This window comes from Suncus etruscus, chromosome 3 (genome assembly GCF_024139225.1).
Source record: "Suncus etruscus isolate mSunEtr1 chromosome 3, mSunEtr1.pri.cur, whole genome shotgun sequence".
Taxonomy (NCBI): domain Eukaryota; kingdom Metazoa; phylum Chordata; class Mammalia; order Eulipotyphla; family Soricidae; genus Suncus; species Suncus etruscus.
The window spans coordinates 34,845,155-34,872,320 of record NC_064850.1 but is presented as its reverse complement, the minus strand read 5'-3'; the positions used below and the strand labels follow the sequence as shown (position 1 = coordinate 34,872,320).

General features: G+C 46.8%; 1 protein-coding gene across 3 annotated transcripts in view; it reads left to right on the top strand.

The window, feature by feature from the left end:
* The window catches only part of TTC7B (tetratricopeptide repeat domain 7B), a 224,021-nt gene that overhangs the window by 66,773 nt on the left and 130,082 nt on the right, over positions 1 to 27,166 (top strand). For all 3 annotated transcript variants that reach the window (XM_049769780.1, XM_049769779.1, XM_049769781.1), the window contains exon 5: positions 17,009 to 17,130. In XM_049769780.1, the coding sequence (XP_049625737.1) occupies positions 17,009 to 17,130 (122 nt within the window). The remainder of the gene's footprint in view (positions 1 to 17,008; positions 17,131 to 27,166) is intronic.

Genomic DNA, 27,166 nt, shown 5'->3' with positions numbered 1-27,166 from the left:
AGAGAGAGAGAGAGAGAGAGAGAGAGAGAGAGAGAGAGAGTCTTCATTCCCCTGTGGATTAGAGAGGGTGCCCCAAGTGTGATCTTCTCCTGGGAGACAGAAGTGGGTACAGACCTCAGAGGAGGTGTGCGAGGAGAGCCACAAGGCCCTTTCACTGGGTGGATCATAAATCAGGGGTCCCAGAACTCGGGCTGATACTGGACTTCCCTACCCAAATATCCTGCTGGCAGAAGGCTGTTCTGAGAAAGGGCCACCCACTCTGTTATTCAGGGCTAATGATGCCTCTTCAGAAAAATTCTTGTGCAGTATGCTTTTAAAAAACCCTCACTGTTCTAACTACCTTGTTTCTTGGCTGCTGTGTTTAGCCCTAAAGAAGTCAGCCCCCTCCCTAAACCCCAGGCTAAACTCTTCTGTGACCCTCCACAGCCCTTGCCAGTTGGAGTCCTTGATTTATTTGTTTGTTTTTGTTGTTGTTTTGCCTTTCTCTTGGTTGTTATCCAGCCCTGCCAGGCTGGGGCTCATAGACAGGTGTGGCCCCAAAACAAAAATAAAATGTGATTGGGGGGAATTATCATAAGATGTTAGATTAGATTTTAAGAAAAATGACTCCCCAGAAAGGGATGATAAGGGAGTTAGGTCAAAGCTTAGATCAGAACTCCTCCCCTTCAGACCAGTGCACTCACTTCCCTTTACCTTCTATTCATTTCCCACCTGATTCCTGGAAAATCTCTTGAGCCCCCTGCCCAGAAAAAGCAAACAAGGAATCTAGCAGTGAGCGGGATGGACTGGGCCCAACTTCCTTTGTAGCTGCACTTAGCAGGCCAGGAAGAAGCCTCAGGGGAAAGTGGTCAGGGGCTGGAGAGAGTTCTGGAATTCTGGATTCTCATAAAGCCAGCAAATGACTGCTGCATTGAAGGTACCTGGTTCATCTGACTTTTTGTGGTGGTTGTTGTTGCTTTGGTTTGGTTTTAGTGCCACACCTGGTGGTGTTCTGAGCTCAGGGATCACTCCTGGCCATAGCTTGGGAAACTAGATGCAGCATCAGGGATCAAGCACAGTTGATTGCATACAAGACAGCCCCTGGACTGTCTCTGTCCATTCCCTGCCTCCTTACTCCCAACACATTGCTTAAAAAATAAAAATTTTTTTGAGCATACGTGAGCAACTTAAGAATTCTCCTGAACTGAAAACCAAAAGGTCAGGGAAATAGAATCTTGGAGGAGAGACAGTGGAAGTCTAGTACATAATAGGACATGTAGCCTGCTCTGCTCCCCTGGGAAGGTTCCTGTGTGAGGGGCAAGTCTCACTCGCTGGCCAGCGAGGCCGAGCTTCACTTCGTGTTCTTCTTATCTTCTAGCAGTTCTAGGGTGAGGAAACTATTGTTTGTGGGATTCTGCCTCTCTGGATTTGGGTGCTCCCTGGGTGTGGTGCCCACATGGTGTTTCCTCTTGGTGGTGTTTCGGCATCTGGTTCCTGCCTGCAGAGCCTGTACTCAGCCCTTAGAGCATCTCGGTGTCTTTGTGTGGACACACAGCCTCAGTCACAGCACTGATAATATCAGGGGATGATATTTGGGGACAGCTCAGAATGTGATAGCCTGCATTTCTTTATCATCCAGTGTCATCCGGTTTGTGTCTGGGACTCCCCATGCTCCGACAGACCCTCCAGGCTTGTTGGTTTGCTGCTGTTGGACCTAATTGTGTGTCTTTGAAGGGGAGGGATTCTTAGGAAAGGAACCACCAAGAGGCAGCCAGGGCACACTGACAACTCCCCACCCCCACCCCACACACATACATTGAACCGCCCTTGAGCTTTTAGGTCAGGGTTCCAGTATGCTGCCAACTAGCTTTGGGGCTGCAGGCAAGTTGCTCCCCTTTCTGTGCTGCCTTGAGATCTTCAAGGTAAAGTAACAGTGGATGATGGTGGTCAGGGGAGCTGGTGAAATCGCTGCTTTGCCCACAGCTGAGTCTAGAATCGAATGCCTGGTTCTTAGCTGCCCCAGTGGCCCCAGGCTGGGGAATCTCCAGAGATTTCTGATTTATTCAGATACAAAAAAAAGTCAATTATGTTTTGTTTTGGGGGTGTGTGTGTCACACCTGGCAATGCTCATGGGGTTACTCCTGGTGGTGTTTAAGGGATCATATAGATATTAAACCTGGTCTGGCCACATGCAAGGCAAGCACCTTATTCACTGTACTGTCACTCTGGCTCCCAATGCACTTGAGAATACAGTACTAGAGAACACATTTTGGGGGAGGGGAGATTTGGAGAATTTGGGCCACACCCGATGGTGCTCAGGGCTTACTCCTGGCTCTGCATTCAGGGATCATTCCTGGTGGGTCTTGGTGAACCAAAAGGGGTGCCAGGGATGCATCCTTATTGTACTATCTCCTGACCCCTGTTAGAGAACTTTGAGGGGGAGTATTGTAGAGGCATTTGGGGGTGGGTCTTGAGCCATACTCAGAGATGCTCAGGGATTACTCCTGGCTCTGCACTCATAGTTCACTTTCTAGCAAGCTCAGGGGACTATAAGAGGTATCAGGGATGGAATCCAGATTAGTGACATGCAGGGTCATACTTGCCCCACTGTAATGGCAAATCAGATCCTGGCAGAATGATTTTTTTTTTTCTTTTTGGCCCTGTGTCCCCATGTCCACTAACTGTAGCACTGCGACACTGACACTGTGGCCAAGTCTGAAGCCTCATCCCCCCCCCCCCCCATTCTTCCTAGGTAATATGACCTTACCTGCAAGACCCCGCCCATTTCCTGGGAGGGGTCTTGGAAAGGGTAGATAAGGCTTTGATCAGAAAGGATTAGCGCTTTTGGTCTTCTGCCAGCATGGAGGTCAAAGGGAAGATGGCTGAAAGGAGTTAAGATGCAGGGCTAGCTAAGAATGGCTGAATGCTTAAAAGGTTATAATGTAGGCTACACATGTGGTGGATAGGGCATGAATAAAGTTGATGCTTCCTGAAGCCTGCCTGTGAATGAGTTCAATACCCGTCGCTTTCCTGGACCCCAGACCCGCCGGTTGATGGGGGATGAAGCCACGTGGCCATGGCCTAAGAATAAAGGCCTCCATCCTTCTCCATCCAGCACCATCGCTAATTATTTAATTCTACAAAGTCCATCTCTGATTCTTCAGCCCTAACGAGGCCTCCAGGTCTCCCCTGCGGCTTCTTAACATGCAGGTGGGGCCACTGAGAGGCAGCCTGGATCTGTAAGCTGCGTCTGTGGCAGCTGTTGAGTTCCAGAAACCTTAGCTTTTCTCGGGAGAATCCATTCACCCAGGGAGACCAGAAGCTACCTTAGAAATTGTGCATGGCAAATCATTTAATCAAGCAAATGGAATTAGCGCAGATAGAATTGGAAGGAACCCAAGTGGTCCTGATGCCTTCCTCCGTGGGGGGGTGGCCCCTTGTCAAGAGCAACTTATCTCTCCACCCCAGGCTCTGGCTGCAGTGCAGTGCTGGGTAGGAATAAAGATGACTTCATTCTGGGAGGGCAGAATTCGAGCCTCGCCTCTGGCAGGTGAAAGTGGCCTAACACCGTGCACACACACACACACCCCACCCTCCAGGCTGCCTGAGCAGACTTTGTGCCACGATGGAACTTGACCTTCTGCTGACAGTCAGTTCTCTTCACCCTATTTTAGAAAAGAAGTTTGTGGGTGCCATATGGGGGCCACAAGCCACCAGCATCTTCCAAGCTCGTGTGTGTGTGTGTGTGTGTGTGTGTGTGTGTGTGTGTGTGTGTGTGTGTGTTGCTTTGGTTTTTGTGTGAGGCTCAGGATGGAACTATGAGCTTCCCTGCTCTGCTCTCTGGTCAGCATTGTGCTGAAGTTTGGGGAGAAACAGCAGCCCACGTGTTTTAGGGTCCAGCCCCTCTCCATTGCCCTGAAAAGACATGGTCACTGGTGGTATGCACAGCCCCTCTGTCCTCCCTCCAGAAGAGCTTGAGTGATGAAACTGGGTGTTTGGATTAGAACTAAAGGGATCAGGGTTGCTGTTGTTTGGTATGTAAACCAGATGTCCTGGGGGAAGGATCGAGTGTGCTGACCAAAGGAGCAGATGGCCTCAGAGGTCCTCACCATCAACTATTCTGAGCCATGTGGTCTGTGAGCCAGAGGAGACAGATCCATCTTTTCTCTTTGGAAATCCAGCATCTCTTCTTCCTATTTCTGTCATGCATTTGGGTCAGTACTTTCGTCGAGAAATGCCAGAAGCCAGTGGCCTGCCTAGCCTGCTCCAGGGAAGAACCCACACAGTCTGCGTGCAATCTCTGAATCCCAGTAGAAAAGTCTAGAGTCACGAAAGAGCATTTCGACTAAAAGGGCATTAAACTAAAACCCAGGTGTTTTCAGTCAGTCTCTGCCCTCAGAACATTTTTTTTATTATAACACTGTGATTTACCAAGTTGTTCATAACATAGTCATTTTAGGCTTTAGATGTTCCAACACCAATCTCACCGCCAGTGTGACCTTTCCTCCTCTGACAGTGTCCCCAATGTCCCACTCATCACCCTCGCCTGCCCCCTTGCAGGCACTAAGAAATTGACGTGGTGTGCTGGTTTCTTTGCTTGGCAGACACTTGGGGGCCTCCCCAGGCATCCCCTGACGGCTTGCCTCGGCTGAGGCGTGTCTCGCTGGGGCTGTGAGTTTTCTGTTGGAGTTGTGGATTGTGCTGGTTTCTTTGCTTGGCAGACACTTGGGGGCCTCCCCAGGCATCCCCTGACGGCTTGCCTCGGCTGAGGCGTGTCTCGCTGGGGCTGTGAGTTTTCAGTTGGAGTTGTGGATTGTGCTGGTTTCTTTGCTTGGCAGACACTTGGGGGCCTCCCCAGGCATCCCCTGACGGCTTGCCTCGGCTGAGGCGTGTCTCGCTGGGGCTGTGAGTTTTCTGTTGGAGTTGTGGATTGTGCTGGTTTCTTTGCTTGGCAGACACTTGGGGGCCTCCCCAGGCATCCCCTGACGGCTTGCCTCGGCTGAGGCGTGTCTCGCTGGGGCTGTGAGTTTTCTGTTGGAGTTGTGGATTGTGCTGGTTTCTTTGCTTGGCAGACACTTGGGGGCCTCCCCAGGCATCCCCTGACGGCTTGCCTCGGCTGAGGCGTGTCTCGCTGGGGCTGTGAGTTTTCTGTTGGAGTTGTGGATTGTGCTGGTTTCTTTGCTTGGCAGACACTTGGGGGCCTCCCCAGGCATCCCCTGACGGCTTGCCTCGGCTGAGGCGTGTCTCGCTGGGGCTGTGAGTTTTCTGTTGGAGTTGTGGATTGTGCTGGTTTCTTTGCTTGGCAGACACTTGGGGGCCTCCCCAGGCATCCCCTGACGGCTTGCCTCGGCTGAGGCGTGTCTCGCTGGGGCTGTGAGTTTTCTGTTGGAGTTGTGGATTGTGCTGGTTTCTTTGCTTGGCAGACACTTGGGGGCCTCCCCAGGCATCCCCTGACGGCTTGCCTCGGCTGAGGCGTGTCTCGCTGGGGCTGTGAGTTTTCTGTTGGAGTTGTGGATTGTGCTGGTTTCTTTGCTTGGCAGACACTTGGGGGCCTCCCCAGGCATCCCCTGACGGCTTGCCTCGGCTGAGGCGTGTCTCGCTGGGGCTGTGAGTTTTCTGTTGGAGTTGTGGATTGTGCTGGTTTCTTTGCTTGGCAGACACTTGGGGGCCTCCCCAGGCATCCCCTGACGGCTTGCCTCGGCTGAGGCGTGTCTCGCTGGGGCTGTGAGTTTTCTGTTGGAGTTGTGGATTGTGCTGGTTTCTTTGCTTGGCAGACACTTGGGGGCCTCCCCAGGCATCCCCTGACGGCTTGCCTCGGCTGAGGCGTGTCTCGCTGGGGCTGTGAGTTTTCTGTTGGAGTTGTGGATTGTGCTGGTTTCTTTGCTTGGCAGACACTTGGGGGCCTCCCCAGGCATCCCCTGACGGCTTGCCTCGGCTGAGGTGAGTGTTTGGGGGCCGGAGCGCGGCCGCTCCGCTGCGCTTCGCGGCCGCGCACTCCACCTCGCCAATGAGTACCACCACAACACGTAGAAAAACCCACAGCGTAAGCGAGACAATGGGGAGACTACGCAGACCAACTTCAACCATAGAGAATGAAGATGGAAACTCTGATGACCCAACAACGACCAACTACCTAAGCAGTCTTTCAGAAATGGAGTTTAGAGACGAAATATGGAGGTTGCTATCAGATATCAAAGAAAGTATAAATCAGAGCACTAATAAAAATCAAGAGAATATGAAGACAGAAATCAGAAAACTCCAAACTGAAATATCAGATCAGATAACAGGTCTGAAAAACTCAATAGACGAATTGAAGAACATAATGGATGAGTTTTCCAACAGGTTAACAGCAGCTGAGGATAGAATTAGTGCTTTAGAAGATGAGATGCATAACAACTTTACACAGCAGAAGAGATTAGAAAAAAACCTCAAATCAAATGATCAGACAATGGAAAATTTACTCAAAGAATATGAGAAGATGAAAATAGAAGTCTTTGATAAGCTCAACAGAAACAACTTCAGAATCATTGGAGTTCCAGAGACCCAAGAAGAAAATCTTCAGGAAGAATCAATGGTTAAGAACATCATCACAGAGAAACTACCAGAGCTAAAGAAAACATGTGACCAAATCCTGCATGCCCGAAGAGTACCAGCTAAAAAAGACCCCAGTAGAAACACCCCAAGACACATCCTAGTCACCATGATGAAACCCACCGATAGAGATAGAATACTGCAAGCAGCAAGATCGAAAAGGGAAATTACATTCCACGGAGCATCCTTGAAATTTACAGCAGACCTGTCACCAGAAACACTCAAGGCCAGAAGGCAGTGGTGGGACGTAGTGGCAAAACTCAATGAAATAAATGCTTCGCCAAGAATATTGCACCCAGCAAAACTAAGTTTCAGGTTTGACGGATGTATACACGGCTTCACAGATAAACAACAGCTCAAAATCTTTGCAGACTCAAAACCAGCCTTAAAAGAAAAACTGAAAGATCTACTCTAAAAACAAGACAGAACAAAAAACACACCAAACTTCTACACAAAGATGGCAATAAATCCCATGACAATTATTTCTCTCAATGTCAATGGACTAAATGCACCAGTTAAGAGGCACAGAGTGGCGAAATGGATCAAAAAACTGAAGCCAACCTTCTGCTGTCTACAAGAAACACACCTGAATAGTCAGAATAAACATAGACTCAAAATCAAAGGCTGGAGGAAAATCATTCAAGCAAACAACACCCTTAAAAAAGCGGGGGTGGCCATACTAATATCAGATGACACAAACTTTATACTCAGAAAAATTGTAAGGGACAAAGATGGATATTATGTACTAATCAAGGGATTTGTACAGCAAGAAGAAATCACTCTCCTAAACATATACGCACCGAATGAGGGTCCAGCAAAGTATTTAATACAATTGTTGACAAATCTGAAGAAGGATATCAATAATAACACAATAATTGTGGGAGACCTCAACACAGGCTTGTCAACACTTGATAGGTCAACCAAATGGAAACCCAACAAAAATATACTAGACCTGCAAAAAGAAATGGATGAAAGAGGCCTAGTAGATATATATAGGGCACTCTATCCTCAGAAACCTGGATACACATTCTTTTCCAATGTACATGGATCATTCTCCAGGATAGATCATGTGCTGGCACATAAAACATACCTCCATAAAATAAAAAAGATAGACATTTTGCAGGCTGCCTTTGCTGACCACAAGGCTCTGAAGTTAGATGTGAACTGCAAAGGGACACAGAAGAAAAAATTTAACACCTGGAAGTTAAACAGCCTCATACTCAATAACCAGTGGGTCCGAGATGAAATCAAGGAGGAAATCAAAAGGTTCCTGGAAACAAATGACAATAAAGACACAAACTATCAGAATTTATGGGACACAGCAAAAGCAGTACTGAGAGGAAAATTTATAGCTTTGCAAGCACACATCAGGAAGGAAGAAGGAGCTTACCTGAGTAGCTTAATGACACAGCTAATAGAACTAGAAAGTGCTCAACAAAAGGACCCAAAAATAGGGAGACAGAAGGAAATAACAAAGCTGAGAGCAGAAATCAACGAAGTGGAAACCCAAAAAACAATCCGAAAGATCAACGAAAGCAGAAGTTGGTTCTTTGAAAAAATAAACAAGATTGATAGACCATTGGCAAAACTCACAAAGCAAAAGAAAGAGAGAAACTTGATAACGCGTATTAGAAATGAGAAGGGGGGATCACTACAGATACTGCAGAGATTCAAAGGGTATTCAGAGAATACTTTGAGAAACTCTATGCCACTAAATATGAGAACCTGGAAGAAATGGATAAATTTCTGAACTCATATAACCTTCCACGGTTGAATAAAGAAGAGGTAGCATATCTAAACACCCCCATCACTATTGAGGAAATTAAAACTGTAATCAAAAATTTACCCAAAAACAAAAGCCCAGGCCCTGATGGATTCACGAATGAATTCTTTCAAACCTTTCAAGAGGAACTACTACCAATTCTGGCCAGGCTCTTTTATGAAATCGAAAAAACAGGAATACTTCCAAATAGCTTTTATGAAGCCAACATCACCTTAATACCAAAACCTGATAGAGATGCTGCCAAAAAAGAAAATTACAGACCAATATCCCTGATGAACACAGATGCAAAGATCCTCAACAAAATCCTGGCGAACAGGATCCAGTGCCTCATCAAGAAGATCATTCACTTTGATCAAGTAGGTTTCATCCCAGGAATGCAAGGATGGTTTAACATCCGTAAATCTATTAATATAATACACAACATAAACAACAACAAAAAATAAAAATCACATGGTCATATCAATAGATGCAGAAAAAGCATTTGATAAGGTTCAACACCCATTCTTGATTAAAACTCTCAGCAAGATAGGAATAAAAGGAACCTTTCTCAATATAGTCAAAGCCATCTACCAGAAGCCAGTGGCAAATATTATCCTCAATGGAGAAAAACTAAAATCCTTTCCTCTAAATTCTGGTACAAGACAAGGCTGTCCTCTCTCACCCCTACTATTCAACATAGCACTGGAAGTACTTGCTATAGCTATTAGGCAAGAAAAAGATATCAAGGGAATTCAGATAGGAAAGGAAGAAGTCAAGCTCTCACTGTTTGCAGATGACATGATACTCTACTTAGAAAACCCTAAAGACTCTACCAAAAAGCTTCTAGAAATAATAGATTTGTATAGCAAAGTGGCAGGATACAAAATTAACACACAAAAATCAATGGCCTTTTTATACACGAATAATGATAGGGAAGAAATGGACATTAAGAGAACAATCCCATTCACATTAGTTCCACACAAACTCAAATATCTTGGAGTCAACCTGACTAAAGATGTGAAGGATCTATACAAAGAAAACTACAAAACACTGCTCCAAGAAATAAGAGAGGACACGCGGAAATGGAAACACATACCATGCTCATGGATTGGCAGGATCAACATCATTAAAATGGCAATACTTCCAAAAGCATTGTACAGATTTAACGCGATTCCTCTAAAGATACCCATGACATTTTTCAAAGAAGTGGATCAAATACTTCTGAAATTCATCTGGAACAACAAACAACCTCGAATAGCTAAAGCACTCCTTGGGAAAAGGAATATGGGAGGCATTACTTTCCCCAATTTTAAGTTGTATTACAAAGCAACAGTTATAAAAACAGCATGGTATTGGAATAAAAACAGACCCTCAGATCAGTGGAATAGGCTTGAGTACTCAGAGAAGGTTCCTCAGACATATAACCACCTTGTTTTTGATAAAGGAGCAAAAAATCCTAAATGGAGCAGGGAAAGCCTATTCAACAAGTGGTGTTGGCACAACTGGTTAACCACTTGCAAAAAAGCGAACTCAGACCCCCAGCTAACACCATATACAAAGGTAAAATCCAAATGGATTAAAGACCTTGATATCAGAACTGAAACTATAAGGTATATAGAACAACATGTAGGTGAAACACTCCAGGACATTGAGACTAAAGGCATCTTTAAGGAGGAGACAGCACTTTCCAAGCAAGTGGAAGCAGAGATAAACAGATGGGACTATATTAAGCTGAAAAGCTTCTGCATCTCAAAGGAAATAGCGCCCAGAATACAAAGGCCACCCACTGAGTGGGAGAAATTATTCACCCAATACACATCAGATAAAGGGCTAATATCCAAAATTTACAAGGTACTGACAGAACTATACAAGAAAAAAACAACTAACCCCATCAAAAAATGGGGAGAAGAAATGAACAGACACTTTGAAAAAGAAGAAAGGCAAATGGCCAAAAGGCACATGAAAAGATGTTCAACATCACTAATCGTCAGGGAGATGCAAATCAAAACTACTATGAGGTACCACCTCACGCCACTGAGATTGGCACACATCACAAGAAAGGAAAACAAGCAGTGCTGGCGGGGATGTGGAGAGAAAGGGAACTCTTTTTCACTGCTGGTGGGAATGCCGTCTAGTACAACCTTTATGGAAAGCGATATGGAGATTCCTTCACAAACTGGAAATTGAGCTTCCATACGATCCAGCTATACCACTCCTAGGAATATACCCAAGAAACACAAAAATACAATACAAAAAACCCTTCCTTACTCCTATATTCATTGCAGCGCTATTTACAATAGCCAGACTCTGGAAACAACCAAGATGCCCTTCAACAGATGAGTGGCTGAAGAAACTGTGGTACATATACACAATGGAATACTATGCAGCCATCAGGAGAGATGAAGTCATGAAATTTTCCAATACATGGATGTACATGGAATCTATTATGCTGAGTGAAGTAAGTCAGAGGGAGAGAGAAAGACGCAGAATGGTTTCACTCATCTATGGGCTTTAAGAAAAATGAAGGACATTTTTAACAATATCTCAGAGACAAGAGAGATGAGGGCTGGTAGGTGCAGCTCAGGACATGCAGCTCATCACATAGAGTGATGAGTGCAGTTGCAGAGATGACTACACTGAAAACTATCATAAAATGTGAATGAATGAGGGAAGTAGAAAGCCTGTCTCGAGTACAGGTGTAGGGGGGGTGGGAGGAGGGAGATCTGGGAAATTGGTGGTGGGAATGTTACACCGGTGAAGGGGGGGTGCTCTTTACATGACTGTAATCATACAACTATAATCATGTTTGTAATCACGGTGTTTAAATAAAGATAAAAAATAAAAAAAAAAAAAAAAAAAAAAAAAAAGAAAATATAGGTAAAGAAATATTCAAAGAAGAAAAAAAAAAAAAAAAAAAAAAAAAAAAAAAAAGAAATTGACGTCATATTGTTTATTACAACAAAATGGCAAGTGGAATTATCAAAACTTACATCTATCAGGGTCAATTCGAAATATTGTTCTAGCTCTCCAGGGTGTTACTAAACTCAGTGTCTGAGGATTTCCTGGGCTGTTGTTGGTGCTGGTTGAACCTTCTGTGTTACTGTTTAGGCTCACTGAGTTTGGCAAATTTCTATGGACCTTTCTCATCAGATTGCCTGTGACCCTTCTGGGTTGATACTACTAGAAAATTCTGAATGGCAAGTGGCCACGTGGTAGGACCTATAAATCTGAAATCAATTTGGTGGCTTGGCAGTTTGATAAGGTTCAGTTGTGAAGCTGGGCTGTTTCTGTCGGAGGGAAGGCGCAAGAATGTGTGGGTGGGCTGTTGTAGTTCATGTAGAAAGGGGAATATGCCTCCCCCATTTCTGGGAAGGCCCCAGAATTTTCTGCCTGGACTATATACTATCTGGGGAGAAGTGGCAGCCATTATTTTCTTTTGGAGCTTGGTAGAGGAACTGGGCTGTTTTTCTGCAGGTTGTGGGTGGAGGTGGCTGGGGCACTTTGCCCAACCCCATTCTGAAAATATGCTCCCAGAATTTATATTATTATAATATTAAAGGGTTTTATATCTGTGGATTTTTTTTCCCCACTCAACATTATGTCAGACTTCTCAGCACGCCTGTGGCTGTCCAATATTCACTACTGGATTTTAGCCCTATGATGTTGGGGTGTGGGGTATAACTTGCTATCATAATGATGCAATGGAGCCCTCGCCTCCAGTTCCAGCTTTGCCCTGGCTTTGTCTCGCTTCCTGAAGGTGAATCCCGAAGCAGCATCTTTGCACTCTGGGTTTGTTCCTCCATTATTTGTCCGGAAGGCAGACACTCTAGGTGCTTGCAGCCTGACCTGCATGGTTGAGTTACCAGCTTGATAGTGTTACTCTGCTGGAAAATTTGCTTTGCTGCTTTGCTGGATGCAGAATTTTGCATTTTATTCTGCATGCCGTTATCACCAGAGTTGCCATGCTTTCTTATTTGCTTATGAGCTATGTTCTCTCTTGTAAGTTATTGAGGATTAGGATGATAGTATAGCAGGTAGGGCACTTGCCTCACATGCCGTCACCCTGGGTTGTGTCCAGCTTGGGGTGATCTCTGGGCATGGAACCAAGAGTATGCCCTGAGCACTGTCAGATATGGCCCCAAAGCAAGGCAAAAATCACAGTATTATTGATATACTATTCACATACCATAAAGTTCTCCTATACCAAGCATACAGTTCATGGAGGTGTATAGCCACCATCAATGCTTTATTCCAGAACATTTCTGTCACCCCCAAAGAATCTCTGTACCCATGAGCAGTCACCACCCCCACTTCAGAAAGAGCCAGATTCAGGACTTGGTTCAGAAGCTTGGCACCATTTGTAGACAGGACCACTACTTTGGTCTTAGAGGTCTTGTCCTACCTGTACAACAGTCTCTATTTCAGATGATCTCTGGGAATGGCACAGGGAAAATTCACTAATTACCATGGGGTAGCCCAGGTACTCTGCAGCACTGTTGGGTCCGAGCACTGTTTCGAGGCCCTCCCATCAAACCTCCAGCCTCTGAGTGACTTGAGTTTTCAGGATACATGTCTATGGTTAATTTGGTTCCTAGATAGCTGTATTCAGGGATTCTATTTTGAATCAAGTAATCTTGTGGATCTCTCTTCTCTTCTAATATATTATTTGCATATAGCAATATAACAGTTTTTTGTTTGTTTATTTGTTTGTTTTGTAGCCTGCTTCTTTACTGGTTTACAGTTTCTATAAGATTCTTAGTGAAATTCTCAGGGTCCTCTACATATATTACTCTGTTGCCTAAAAGCAGTGATAATTTGACTTTTTGTCCAAAAAAAGTGAAGAGGAAGGAGAAGTACTGAATGACCCCACGTACTTGCATTAGGTAGAATGACATGAAGTCAAGGGGAGGGATCAAAAGGAGAGAAACTTTTAGCCCCAAATTACAAAAATTGTGAAGGCCAGGGAAGGAGAGAAACGAAGAGAGGAATAAGAAGAGCGGGCTGGAGGTGAGGAGGTGGATAGGTGAGGCATTTGCATACACCATTTGTATAGCCAACACAACACGTCACTCTAGGCTTGGTAACCCAACTGCAGTCATTAAACTTAAAAAGCGAGTTTGTCAAGGGGGTAGTGAGAGAAATTGAATGCCTGTCTCAAATACAGGCAGGGGGTCGGGAAGGAAGGAGATGGGGGGCATTGGTAGTGGGAATGTTGCACTGGTGAAGGGGAGTGTTCTTTTCTATAACTGAAACCCAACCACAAACATGTTTGTAATCATGGTGCTTAAATAAAGATAGTACAATGGAAGAAAAAAAGGAGGTGAGCTAGGGTTGGGGGCATTGGTGGGCAGAAGCTGATTCTGGTGGTGTGAGTTACAGAAACACTGTCATAGACAGCTTTGGACAGCATGCTGACTAAATTGAAAAGGGAAAATAGAAACTTCTTTTTAAAAAGTACTTTTTTTTAAGTGCTTAAACTTAGAACAAAACCAAATGCCCTCTAGTCCTGTTGGCCAAGATCTTCCCTGGGGCTATCTGAGAACTTCTTGGGTGACCCCCAGGAGGCTCTGTCCAGAAACAGCCCTTGAGAATCCTAACATCTTACAACATCTTTGTGGTTTGTTTTTGAGCCACACTCAGGGGGTTACTCCTGGTTTTGTGCTCAGGGAGGCTCAGAGGACCATATGGGAGGTCCAGGATTGAACCTGGGTCAGCTGCTTGCAAGGCAAACTCCCTACCCACTGTGCTATTGCTCCAGTCCCTCTCAGGACATAGTTAATGATGAAAGAACTGTCTTTCCTCCTGAGAAAGCGTAAATAGGACAAGGACTCCTGTCTCACAGTGTCAGCTTACATGAGGCTCAAGCCTGTACTATTAGAGACAAGGAAAGGAAATCAAGGAAAGGAAAGGAAATCCAGAATGAAAAGGGAGAAAAATTCTGTGATATTGTTTCATGTAGATTGTAGAAGATTCAAAGGAAGTCAGTCACACACACACAAACACGCACACATACACACAAAACTATTGTGTAATAAATGGTTTCTCAGTGTACAAGGAAAAAAACACCACTTTTATTTGTATGCACAGCAGTTAAAAGTATGAAAACAAAATTAAGAAAACAACATCACTTATAATAACACCAAAAAGATTAAAAATAAGGGCCAAAAGAATAGTACAGTGGAAGGGTACTTGCCTTGCATGTAGGTGACTCAGATTTGACCCCTGGCCTCCCATATGGTGTCCCAAACCCTATTTGGAGTGATTCTTGAGCAGAGAGCCAAGAAGCAATTAACCGTGAACACTACCAGGTATGGCCCAAAAGCCAAAAAATAAAATTAAAATACTTGGGGATAATAATAATAAATCTGCAACCCTGAAAATTATAAACCCCTACTGAAAGAAATTGAAGAAAGCCTAAATAAATGGACATTTATGGATTTATGTCAGTACTCTGCAAATTTAACCCTATGTCAGTTGCTATTTTTTTTTTCTCTTTCTGGTATTGACAAACTTTCACAAATTGATAAAAAAAAATGTAAGAAGCCAGATTTATTCTCCGTTTTGGTTAATTGAAGTTTATCTTTCCTCTTGTACATGGAGGTGTGTAGGTTATTCATAGAAGGTTAATGTGTTATTCCTATATTTGGTCTTTATTTTGTTTTGTTTGTGGTGTGTGTGGGGGGGATGAATACACCCCCACTATGGCTCTAGCAGGCTTGGGAGATCATATGCCAAGGATCAAACCCAAGTCAACCATGTGCAAGAAACAAAGGTTGTACTTTTGCTTCAGCCCCTATATTGTGAGATTTTGTAGATGATTTTTAACTCTTTCTCTTGTAAATTTTGTTTTAAAATAATCATGGTTATAAAACAAAACAAAACAAACAAAACCCCTGAAAAACTTCTTCAAAAGCAAATGAAGGTCAATGTTGAAAAGTTCCTGGGTGGGCCTCCAACCAGAGAAGCACAGGAGGCTGGATTTAAATATGTGAGCCTGGAGCTGGAGTGGGGTGGGGTCTGGACCCATGAGTCTTGGTTGGGAGTTGCTGCTGATTGCTGAAGTCTGAGACTCTGAGGAAGGTGTGAGAGCCGGAAGGGAAAGCATGGCACTGGGGTTTGAGCTCTGCTCATCTACACTCACAGTGAGCTGTAGAAAAGGGGGTACTTGCTGTGGGAGGAGCTCAGCTACCCTCACATCCAATTCAGGACAGACTGAGCAGCTTTCAGAAGGTGCAAGGATGCAGTTCAAAGGTCTGGCGACCTATGTGAGCTTCATGTTCTTGGCTCACCTTCTGCTTTACTTTTACATTTTTGCAAAACTAAGGAGATGGACAGCCAGCAATGGTTTGTTTTCCACTTGGAGAATAATCGCAAGACCTCTAGAATATTTGGGATATGGTTAACAACTGGGCCTTTATTTGGTTTTGTGTTGGGACCACACCTGGCAGTGTTCAGGTGTTACTTAATCCTGGCTCTGCTCTCTGGGATCACTCCTGGTGGGGTTTGGGGTAGGGGTCCGGTCTATATGGGGTGCTGGGGATCAAATCAGGATCAGCTGCATGCAAGGCAAGTGCTCTACTCTGTACTATTGCACTAGCTCTAATAGTTAGATCTTTAGCAACTGGGGGGTGGGCATGCAGAAGTGTGGGGGGGGAGAAAGAGAGAGAGCACTCAAAGGGCTAGAACACATAATTTTTTTGCTCTTTGCTTTTGAGACTTTTTTTTAGGGTTTTTTGTTTGTTTTATTTTGTTAGAACCATGTTTATTTTAAAACAAAACATACAAGAGAGAAACATTGAGCCCGTAGGATCAGTTCCCCTAGCACTTCTAGGAGTGACCCCTCCATCCCACCCCCTTCCCCAAGCACTGAGCTGGAATGGTCCCTGAGCACTACTGGTTTGATCCTAGCCCCTGTCTCAAAGAAGAGCAGCCACATCTGGAGCTTCAAAAGAGCTGTGGGCTTTCAGCAGATGTGCAGTGTGTTTGGAGACACCTGATGGTGTGCAAGTGTGGGGATGTCGGACACAGGAGAGGCCTGGTAACTGTTTCCCTTGAGCCTGGAGAGTGGCCTCTGTCCTAATGGATAGGTGATCCTGTGGCAGTCTCCTGGGCAGGGCTAGATCTTACCTGTTGTCCAAGAGGTTGAGTTTGGGGAGAGTGGGAATGAGCTTAGGTTATTTTCCTCAGCACCCTACTATCGAGAATAGGTGCCTGTTGCCCAGTCCCCAGGCCTCGGCTATGAAGCCTGGCAAGGCTGCCCTTCCTGGTGACTTCCAGAGCCAGTGCCAGTCACGGCTCTCTCCAGCTCCTCTTGCGGCTTATCAGATTCCCAGAGGGCGGAGGCTACTGGCCGCCCATCTGTGACCTCAGCCACAGTGGGTCATGCCTGTCTCTGCTGTGACTGGGCTGTGCTTCTCCGAGGCCCCCATCCTCTCTGTCAGCCTCCTGGCATTCAGCGGCTCTGCCTGGAATGCAGCTCCTGGCACCACACTCGCTTTCCAGTGCTCGTCCCTCCCCAGCCCTGCATTCCCCAGGGGGCCTGCGCCCAGCTTCTGGAAAACTCACAACCCCATGCACAGATGTTTGATTGAATCTTTTCCGTCTGCTGGGCAGCACTTTGAGGTGGGCTGTGAAGGCTGTGGATCTGATTAGTTTTCCAATTTTCTCCCCTTCTAGGTAATCCTTACTAATATTCAGAACAGAAGCCCTAAGCCCGGCCCTGCTCCCCAGGATCAAGAACTAGGTTTTTTCCTAGAAACAGGACTTCAGAGAGCCCATGTCCTCTATTTCAAAAATGGGTAAGCCGTCTTCAATTTCTTAAATCCAGTTCCTGAAGAGGGGACGTGGGAAGCTGCTAACTGTCCACAGTTTAGTTAGGGCCACTGAAGCCTGGGCTAGAGTTAAGCTCTGGGAGACACAAAGAACAAACCCCAGCTCCTTCCCTGATGTCTCAGTGCCCTGAGATCTGAGGGGAAGGAGGAGGCCTTTCTCTGAGGGTGATTCACAGATGCCCCCAAGCCCAGGATTCATGGAGTTGGAATGGATGGGGTGCTCCATGTGGAGTGGACCTTCTGGGAAAGGTTTATTCTGGAAACACTCTGGAACACAGATTCAGCTCAGCTCCTTGTGAGCAGCCGGTTCGTGCAGTTTCCACAGTTTCCACAGAGGTGAGCCAGGATTCAGGCTCTAAATCCTTCCAGGAACCTCTCCCGCTTGGGGCTCAGGAGCCTTTGCAAAGGGTCAAAGGACCCCTCGCATCGGGGCAGCCCTAACCACCCTCACACTGGTCCTCCTTGTCGAGATGCTCTTGCAAGGAAGCCCATGGCCCTCTTCCAAATCTCTTCAGCTGTCCCTTGCCTTGACTTTGTGCTGCAATATAGGTGTGCATGAAGAGCAACAGTAGGTACCTGACTCCTTACCCCCCCCCCCAGCACCTCCTCCTCCTTCTCTGAGCATGGCCCCATCCCACACTTACCTGGGTAGCACAGGCACCTGGTGCTGGGAATTTCCCGACCCCGAACATCTGGATCCCTGAATACGGCAGTTGCTCCCTTTTCCTGGTTGGGCTTCAAATCTTGGGGTGCGGCATGTGGAGGTGAATTTCATCTATCCATGACTCTGCAGCCTCCGTCTGTGTGCCCTAGGGCCAAGGCGGTCAGTCTCAGGCCTCCCAAATGTCATGGGGTTAGAGCCTCACTGTCTAGTTCCTTTCCTTCCCCTGATCCCCGAGGCTGCAGCCAGCACCCCCAAAGTTTGGTACAGCCTGTGGTTTTGGCTCTGAGAGGTCTCACTTTTCTCATCTGCCATAGACTGAAATCTTAGCGATGGTGCATGTTGACTCCACTGAGTTCTGAGTTGGGTTTTCTTTGCTGCTTTTTTTTTTTTTTTTTTTTGGTTTTTGGGCCACACCCTGTGTTGCTCAGGGGTTACTCCTGGCTGTCTGCTCAGAAATAGCTCCTGGCAGGCACAGGGGACCATATGGGACACCGGGATTCGAACCAACCACCTTTGGTCCTGGATCGGCTGCTTGCAAGGCAAACACCGCTGTGCTATCTCTCCGGGCCCTGCTTTTTATTTTTAAGAAAATCTATCTCGCTTTGGCCATACCTAGTGGTGCTCAGGGTTGCTGCTGGCTCTGCACTCAGAAATCACTGCTGATTCCTGGAGCCATAGAGGATGACAGGCATTGAACCCTGGTTGGCTGTGTGCAAGGCACCCGGGATTGGCTCTGTGCCCTCCGTTCTGTACTGTTGCTGCAGTTTTTGGCTGTTTTTAACAGGGGGATGGGATGGGGTTGCAGTACAATTCGTGTCTGTATTTTCTTCCTCTTGCCAATAAATGCCTATGGCTGCAGAACATCAGGACCCTTACTCTTTCCAACCTGCGTGGCTTTACATCCAAGTATATGTGCAGAGACAGGAATGGTTGCAGGCGTGCCTGGCAGGATCCTGCATTGGGAAGGCTCTCTGTGGAGCTGTGCGGGGGCGTAATGACTTTCCTTTGTCCTGATGCCAGTTTGATGAGAAGGAGGCAGCGGAGTTATTAGGCTCTGCCCTTCTCTCCCCAGAGCTGCCGACTGCCCCATAGAACCCAGCTTGGGGATCATCTCGATAAGAAGCTGCAGCAGATGATGGGCAGCGCTCCCTGCAGTGCTTCCTGCTTCATTTCTCATTGTGTCTGACCCCTGTTCAAGGAGATTCCCATCTATGCGGCTGGAGTCAAGGCTGACCTTGGAAGCCTCTTCTTGTTCTCTCTCTCCGTCTTTGGATTCTATTTTCTGTTGTTTTATTTTGGAGCAGAGGAAGTGTGCTGGTGGGGAGCATACTTAGACCCCTGTGCATTCAAGGCAGATGCCCCTAACCTCTTAGATGATGTTTCCAATATGAACTTTTGCTTTTTCGCTATTTTTTTGGGGGTGTCACACCCGGCAGCGCTCAAGGGTTACTCCTGGCTCTACAGTTAGAAATCACTCCTGACAGGCTCAGGGCACCATATGGGATACTGGGATTTGAACGACTGTTCTTCTGAATGTAAGACAAATGCCCTACCTCCATGCTATCTCTCCAGCCCCTCGCTATTTTTTTTTAAGTTTGTTTTTGAGCACTTGGTGGTACTCAGGGGATATTCCTAATCCTGACTCTGCTCTCAAGAATTATTCCCTGGCCGAGCTTAGGGAACCCTATGGGGTATGAGGGAAGTTCCCTCCTTACTGTACTATTGCTCCAGCCCCTAAATTTTTACTTTGTATTTTTTTTAAAACCTATTTATATATTGATTGGTCATTGGGTCACACCCAGCGGTGCTCAGGGGTTACTCCTGGCTCTACATTCAGAAATCACCCCTGGCAGGCTGGGGGATACCGGGAATCAAACCAGTTCCCTCCTGGGTCGGCCGCATGCAAGGCAAATGCCCTACTGCTGTGCTATCTCTTGACCCCTATTTATTTATTTACTTATTTATTTTTAATTTCATTTTTTAAACCTCTCACTGTTCTTGTATTATAAGTCAAAGAGAGAGAACCCTGATAAGGATTCTAGTAAGCATTTAACACATGTTCGCTTTCTGTCCTTGCACACAGGATGCTCTTTCAGAGATTGAGAGATTAAAATGAAATGGGCCCAGCACTCTGGGAGACAATGAGAGAGGAGTTAAAGAACCAGGCATGAGCACAGACAGCTTTAAAGGTCCCAACAGGACTGAAGGCAAACTTTGGAAAGGCACTTCCTCTCCTCCCCAGCCCATTGGCAGACCTGCCTCTGCTCAGTGAGGTCAGTGGTGCAGGCCCAGTGGGTGGCAGGCTCTGTCTCAGCCCCAAGGGGAAGGAATCAGCTCTGCCCCCTGGAAGTTACAGTCTCATGGAGAATTTAAGGGGAAAAGCAGCAACTTCAGGCTTGCTGTACATGTTGTCACAGGGACTGTCTGTCTGTCCTTGTGATGCAATGTACATGGTGTTGAAAGGGAAAGAATGTTTGGATAGTAGAGTTGGGACAAAGAAAGGAGTTGGTAGAAATTCAAACTCCACATTCTCTCCAGATTTGAGTCTATTCTACAGCTGGACAAGGAGACCCATTGGCTGTATCTAGAAACCCATGACCTTTCTAGAAACTCCCACAACACAGGAGCTGGCATGTCACAAGTATGGCCAGAAACTCAGCAAGAACTCACAGAGCTTGGTCATGTGCCTAGAACTGTGTTAGAACAGCTGTAGGCAAGATGAGATGCAGATCCCCACTGTCAGGGAGGTGTTTCTAGTACCAGAGATCCACAATCAATAAGGAAACCATTGTGTGTGGTTGCGTCTAATAAGGACCTGGATTGAGCAGGTGCTGTCAGCACAGAGAACAAGGGCAACCTACTTGAGTGGGGAAGTTCATGGGGGTCTTCTGAGAAAGGGAAATGGGGTGCCAGAAAGAGGTGATCTTTCCCAGAGGGGGAGAGAGGACTCTAGGGAGGGGGCCTGCCATGGACAAAGGTCTTAACTCAGGAAAAATTTCAATGTGTTTAAACATCTAAGGCTGTAGCATGGCGGAGGATGGGGGAAACTCACAGACTCTTTGGGTCTACCCTGGAAGAAGGAAGAGGTTCTGTGGCGCCTGCACTGGGAGGGTGCTATCCAGAGAGCTTTTCAGATCCCCAGAGCCAGGTGGGTGGGAGAAAGCACGCTCAGAGATGGCGCTGTGAGCGGACATCAAGAGAAGTGGCTGGTTTTGAAATGGAGTCGGGACTACTGATAATGTATTGGATTGCTCGGGTGGCCAAGGGAAACAGGAATCTGTTTCACGACAAACTCCCCAGTTTGTCTTCAGCCCTTGGTTAGTAGAGTCTCGAGGAGGAGGAGAGCAAGGATTTGTCTTTGGATGTATATGGTGTTCGGGATGCCTGGCTGGTCTTCGAGCACACGCACCTGAAGACAGGCGAGCACAGAGTGCTGTTTGGAGGGTGAGTTTCAGTTTGTTTTAGAGTTTTGACGGGAAGCGACCAGTGAGGAATGGAGGGTAAAGAGAGAAGAGCCGGGTAGGTTGGGACCTGCAGGAACCACAAATTAGGTCGAGGAAGAGCAGTAGAGAGGAGAGGGTAGTGGATCAGTGCTCAGAGGTGCCCAGCTTTGAAGAGAGTCCTGGTGCAGGACTAGGTATGCTAGGTACATGCTGACATGTTGGTAAAGGCTCTGGGCCAAGTGCAGACATGAGATTTGATATCTGCGGCTTTTAAAGAGTAGGTGGGATTGGATGTGTCAGTGAGCAGAGCTGGACTGGGGCAGTAGAAAGTGATCTGGTCTGGTGGTTAGGAACCAATGTCTCTTCCGTCTACTGGCTGCTGTTGGAAGGGTGCAGTGTAGAGGGTGTGAGCATGTCTGAAAACCAGGCCGGGAATGAGAGAGTTTCTTCTCTAGGTGGGAAGCTACTAGAACTCCTGAGGCTGGAGTTGGGGGTAGGCCCTGGATCCCAGGGGCCTGTTAAACACAAGTCCTCCGCCTGCCATCATGACATCATGATGGATCAAGTGAGATTTGTCTCAGGGCTTGGCCTGTGGCCACAGGTTACACTCTAGACTTGGTGGGAGCCATGCTGTGCCACACAGCTGACTGAGAGGAAGAGTGAGGGAGAGGGTGTGTGGCTCTGTGGGGAGGCTGCTTCCTCCCTCACACATGCCTTAGAGGGGGTTTCCTGGGGGCAGTGTGAGGTATAGTTGCCTTCCTGCAACCCTGCCCACTAGGGTCACTGTGGTGACACCACTGGTCACTCACTCAGTCACATGCCCAAAAGACTTGCTCACCACTCCCCGCCATGTCCCTGAGTCACTCTCCAATACCTCTCCCCTTCCCCCCCCCCCCCCCCAGCCTGCCTGCTTGGTCTAGAGGCACAATTGTTTGTCTTCATCACTGACCTTCAGAGATGAGGAGTCAGGGAGGTGGAGAAATATGATATATTATGAAGATCACATGGACCTTGATTGATTGAATGATTGATTTAACTGACTGATTGATTGAGCCTCTCCCTAGTTATGTACTAGTGCCAAGCACTGTTCTAAAATATTAGGCCCAGTTTGGCTGATTTACTCAGAGTTATTTCTCTCCTTGGTGGCCGAGCTGCGTGTCCCCTTGTGACAGTCCCATCCCCTCAGCACTCAGTCCATGGTAGCTGTTGATCGTTGTTAGAAATGGATTCTGAGCCACAGACCTCAGGGGAACTTAGAAGACTAGGGATTTCTCTTTTTTTCTCTGTGAAAGAGATGTTTTGATTCTGTTTGCTTGTTATTTGCTTGTCTTGGGTGACAAGCAGTGCCAGGGATTGAAACCAGGGCTTCATACATATAAGACACATATTTTACCCCTTGGGTAACATTCCCAGGTCACAGGTCTTAAGCACCTTTTTCTCCATTTTTTTTTCTGCTATGGGCCACACCCAGAAGTGTGCTCATGGGTAATTCCTGGAAGGCTTAGAAACCATATGGGATGCCAGGGATTGAATCAGTTTGATCTTGTGCAAGGCAAACTCTGCTATCACTCTAGCCCCATCCCTCCAATCACTTGTTGAATTTTTTTCATTTTTTTTTTTATTGAGGTAATGTTGCTTTAAGGCTGTGGAAAATAAGGACATCCAAAGACCAGTCCTTGTGTGTGCAAAAGCATCCACCCAATTCAGTTTTGTTTGAATAACCTTGGTCTGGGTCATTTATTCCTTTATGCTGTCAAAACTTGAGTGTGGGAACTGTCTTCCTACAAACAGTACAGGAACAACCGAATATATAAGAGATGAATCTGCTTCAGTTGGGCAAGATGCCCACCAGTGTGGACTGGGGAACAGCTTTAAAGAGTGGGAGTTGGGGCGGGGGTAGGGGGGTCCTGGTTGGAATCCCAACACAGACAGGCAGAGGGACTTACCAACTTTTTTTGCATTCTGGGTGGGTTTTTTAAATTTTTTTCCAGTAAACTAATGTATATTCATGAATGATGTACAATTGAAGATCCTACAGGGAATATATATCCCACGTACCCCAAAATAGTGAAGAACTGTCATGGGCTTGTGTTTTTAGTGGGCGATGAAGATCAAGGAAACTCTAGGCTGAAATGGAGTCTCCATTGGCCTGGCTGGTCTGGTCTGGCCAAAGGCATAGGGTCCTGATGAGCACAGAAATGTTCTTAAGGTTCCTTTGTGTCCCAATTCATTGGATCCAGGCAGAGCCACTGAGGTGTAGAAGGGCTGGCGTTTCCAGAAGAGGGTTGAGAGATGATCACATCTTTCAAACTATAAGCCTCAGACCAGTCTGTGTGGGCTTTTTCTATCATCCCAAAGATTTTCTTTTTTTTTTCTTTTTTTTTTTTTTTTTTTTGGTTTTTGGGCCACACCCAGTAACGCTCAGGGGTTACTCCTGGCTATGCGCTCAGAAGTTGCTCCTGGCTTGGGGGACCATATGGGACACCGGGGGATCGAACCGCGGTCCGTCCAAGGCTAGCGCTGGCAAGGCAGGCACCTTACCTTTAGCGCCACCGCCGGTCCCAATCCCAAAGATTTTCAAGTTGGGTCAGGAGTTGGGGTAGGATGGACCAGGGAGGGGCCACATTGAAGAAAGCTTTGATGGCTCCAAGCACTGAGCCAGCCTACACTGTGGAACTCGAAGTTGGTTTGCAGTGATGAAGTAGGATGTTGGTTGGGTAGCAGGAATCTCATTCCCTGGCCTACATGCCAGACCTTTGTGGTTGGCCTTGTAATGTGAGCTCTTAGAAGCTTGGTCCTTGAGGTGAAGTTTGGGGATTGGTGATTTTAGGAGTTGGTCATTTTACTTTATTTGGTTTGGGGGTCACTTGCAGCAGCAGTCAAAATTTACACCTGGCTTTGCGTTCAGGGATCACTCCTGGTGGTGCTTGGGAGACAATACTCAGGTGCCAGGGATTGATCCAGAGTCAGCCACATGCAAGGCAAGCCCTCTACCTGCTTTACTACCTCTCCAGGCTTGGTCATTTTTGGCTTCTACAGAGTTGGGATTCCAAATTGGAATTTTTTTTTAGAACTGGAATTCAGAATCGGAATGGCTCAGAAAGCAAACTGGTATGGTTTATTCTAGTACTCCCTACCAGATTTCTCCGAGAGCAATTGTTTTCAGCTGCTGCTTGGTAGAAATTTCCTGCCAGTGTAAGAAAAAGTCACCATTGCTGCCAACAGATGCAGAGTCTGACTTGGGTCTGATACCATGTGGTAGACAGAAGATGTTCTTGCAAGGACTGGTAGAATGGTGTCAGACATGGGCAAAAAGCCTCATGGAAAGCCTTTCCAGACTGGAAAGACCAGTCTGAGGTACTGGTCTTATGTAATGGGGCTGGGGGAATAGAAAGATATTCTTTATTTGTTGCTTTATTCATTCACTTTTTTTTTTTTTTTTTTGGTTTTTGGTTTTTGGGCCACACCCAGCAGTGCTCAGGGATTACTTCTAGCTGTCTGCTCAGAAATAGCTCCTGGCAGGCACGGGGGACCATATGGGACACCGGGATTCGAACCAACCACCTTTGGTCCTGGATCGGCTGCTTGCAAGGCAAATGCCACTGTGCTATCTCTCCGGGCCCCATTCACTTTTTTTTTAAAGTTATCTTGGACCATACCCGGTGTGCTCAGGGGTTACTCCTGAATCTCAGCTCAGGAAATTACTTCTGGTGGAGTTCAGGATCATATGGGATGCTGGGGATCGAACTTGAGATGGCTGTATGTAAGCAGCCACCTTCCCTGCTGTACTGCCACTCATTTTTTAATTCATCCATCACATATGTGTGCTCAGAGCCAAATGTTTGCTGTTGAATTTAATGTTCAGCAGGAAAGGAAGTCTTTGCCGGTGGACTAGTCTTCAGAAAAGGGATGAAGTTGATAGTTATTCCCTTTGAAAATTGTTCTAAAAAGAGATGGTTATATAGCATAGCGCCTAAACTAGTGTTCACATATGTTGTGTGTGTGTGTGTGTGTGTGTGTGTGTGTGTGTATGTGTGTGTATAGCACATCACCAGTGCTAGGGCTTACTCCAAACTCAGTGCTTAATTAGTTACTCCCAATTGTGAACAAGGGTAAGGGGCCAAGGTTCAGACTCGGGGCTTTGAGCTGTCTCTCCAGTCCCAAACTTAACTTTTTTAAAAACAAAACCAAAACCAAAAGTCTTGTCTCTTACTCTAAGTGTCCCGGATGGTTCCTGGGTGTTATCAGACAGAATGAACATGAGTCACATAACAGGAGTGACCTGACCCACCTCTGCCTGCTCTCTGATGATGGGTCGTGCTAGGCGGGTATCTCACTTGTGTTCACTCAGCTCCCTCTGTGCTGGGGGTGGATAGTTGAGTGGCCCAGTGTGACGCCCAGGGTTCCCAGATGTGCCCCCAACACCCCTAAACAGTGTTGGAATGCTGCAAGAGTCCACTTTATTGTTTTGGGCCACACCTGGCAGTGCTCAGAGCTGATTCCTGCTCTGCAGTCAGGAATCACTCCTGATGGTGCTTGGGGACTATATGGGATACCAGGGATTGAACCCAGGTTGACTGTGTGCAAGGCAAGTGCCTTCCCTGCTGTACTATTGCTCCAGCCCTGTGAGAGTCCACTCTAAAGGGAGGCTAACCTGGACTCTGGGAGTTAGGGAGGCTTTCCTGACTGAGTAGCAATGGGAATTGGAGTTGGTTGGTCAGTGCCCACAGGCCTCTCTCACCCCCCCCCCCAGATACTCACCCTAGACCCCCATCCTCAGCGCCTTTCTCCTCCTTAGCATTCATGCGTGATTAGCATCCAATCCCTGACGAGTGAGTCTTTCCAGGACTCTTTGGCCCAGCCCGACCCAACATTCCAGTTCACAAGCCTTTCATGGGCTATTCTGAGTGCCCATGTATTTAGAAAGATCTAGAACAGCGGGGTTCTCTCTCCCAAGTGAACCATGCTCTTTGTTGTCCGGCCAGCGGGAGCTGTTCTGTTCTCTCTGTCCTTCCCCAACAAGCGACAGCAGTCAGGAGGTGTACAAGGAACCAGTTGCCCAGCAGGTGTGGAATAGCCCCCCCCACCCCCCCACCCCCGGCTGCACCAGGGGCACGACCCCAAATCAAGGCAGCTGCAGTGTCCCCAGCAGACCTTTCAACTTCCTCCCGGGCTGTCATGGTTATCAACCAGGGGTCAGTTCTCGCTTAAGCAGTGTTGCCTGGTAACATGATTGACATTTTATCTTTATTAGGTTTCCAGGGAAACTGAGCTGGAAAGTCAACCTCGGGTCAAATTCTCAAGCACAGGGTTTGTTAACCCTTTGCCCATTTTTGGGTTGTTTTTCTTTCTTCCTTTCTCTATTGGCCCTGAGCTCCCAGCACCCAGCCATGAGCTCCACATGGCCATCAATGTTTCCCTCTGTCCCTGGAGGGAAAGGGGGGGAGCTCTGTCCTTTGAGCCATACTGGGACCATGGACAGATGTGTCGAACTTCTCCCAGGCAGCCGATATGACCGTGGCTCATGGACATTTGGCAGTTCTGCGTTTTCTTTATGTTAATATTGTTTTGATGGTTTTTAGTGTTTGTGTCACACCCGGCCAGGCTCAAGGGCTGACTCCTGATTCTGCACTTGAGAATCACTTCTGGTGGTGCTCTGGGACACCCTGTGTGTGAGTTGTCAGGGGCTGAACCTAAGTTGGGCATGTGCAAGGCAAGAGCCTTACCAACTGTACTCTCCCTCTGGCCCTCTGTGTTTTCTTTAGAATGAGATGGTGTCGAGTGTGTGCTGGGATGAGGGTGGGAGGAAGGGTGACTCCCTGCTGCTCCATCTTAGTCGTACTTTCCAGCTTTTCCTGTTCTTGCTTCTTACTGGGGGATCCGTCACATGCATGGG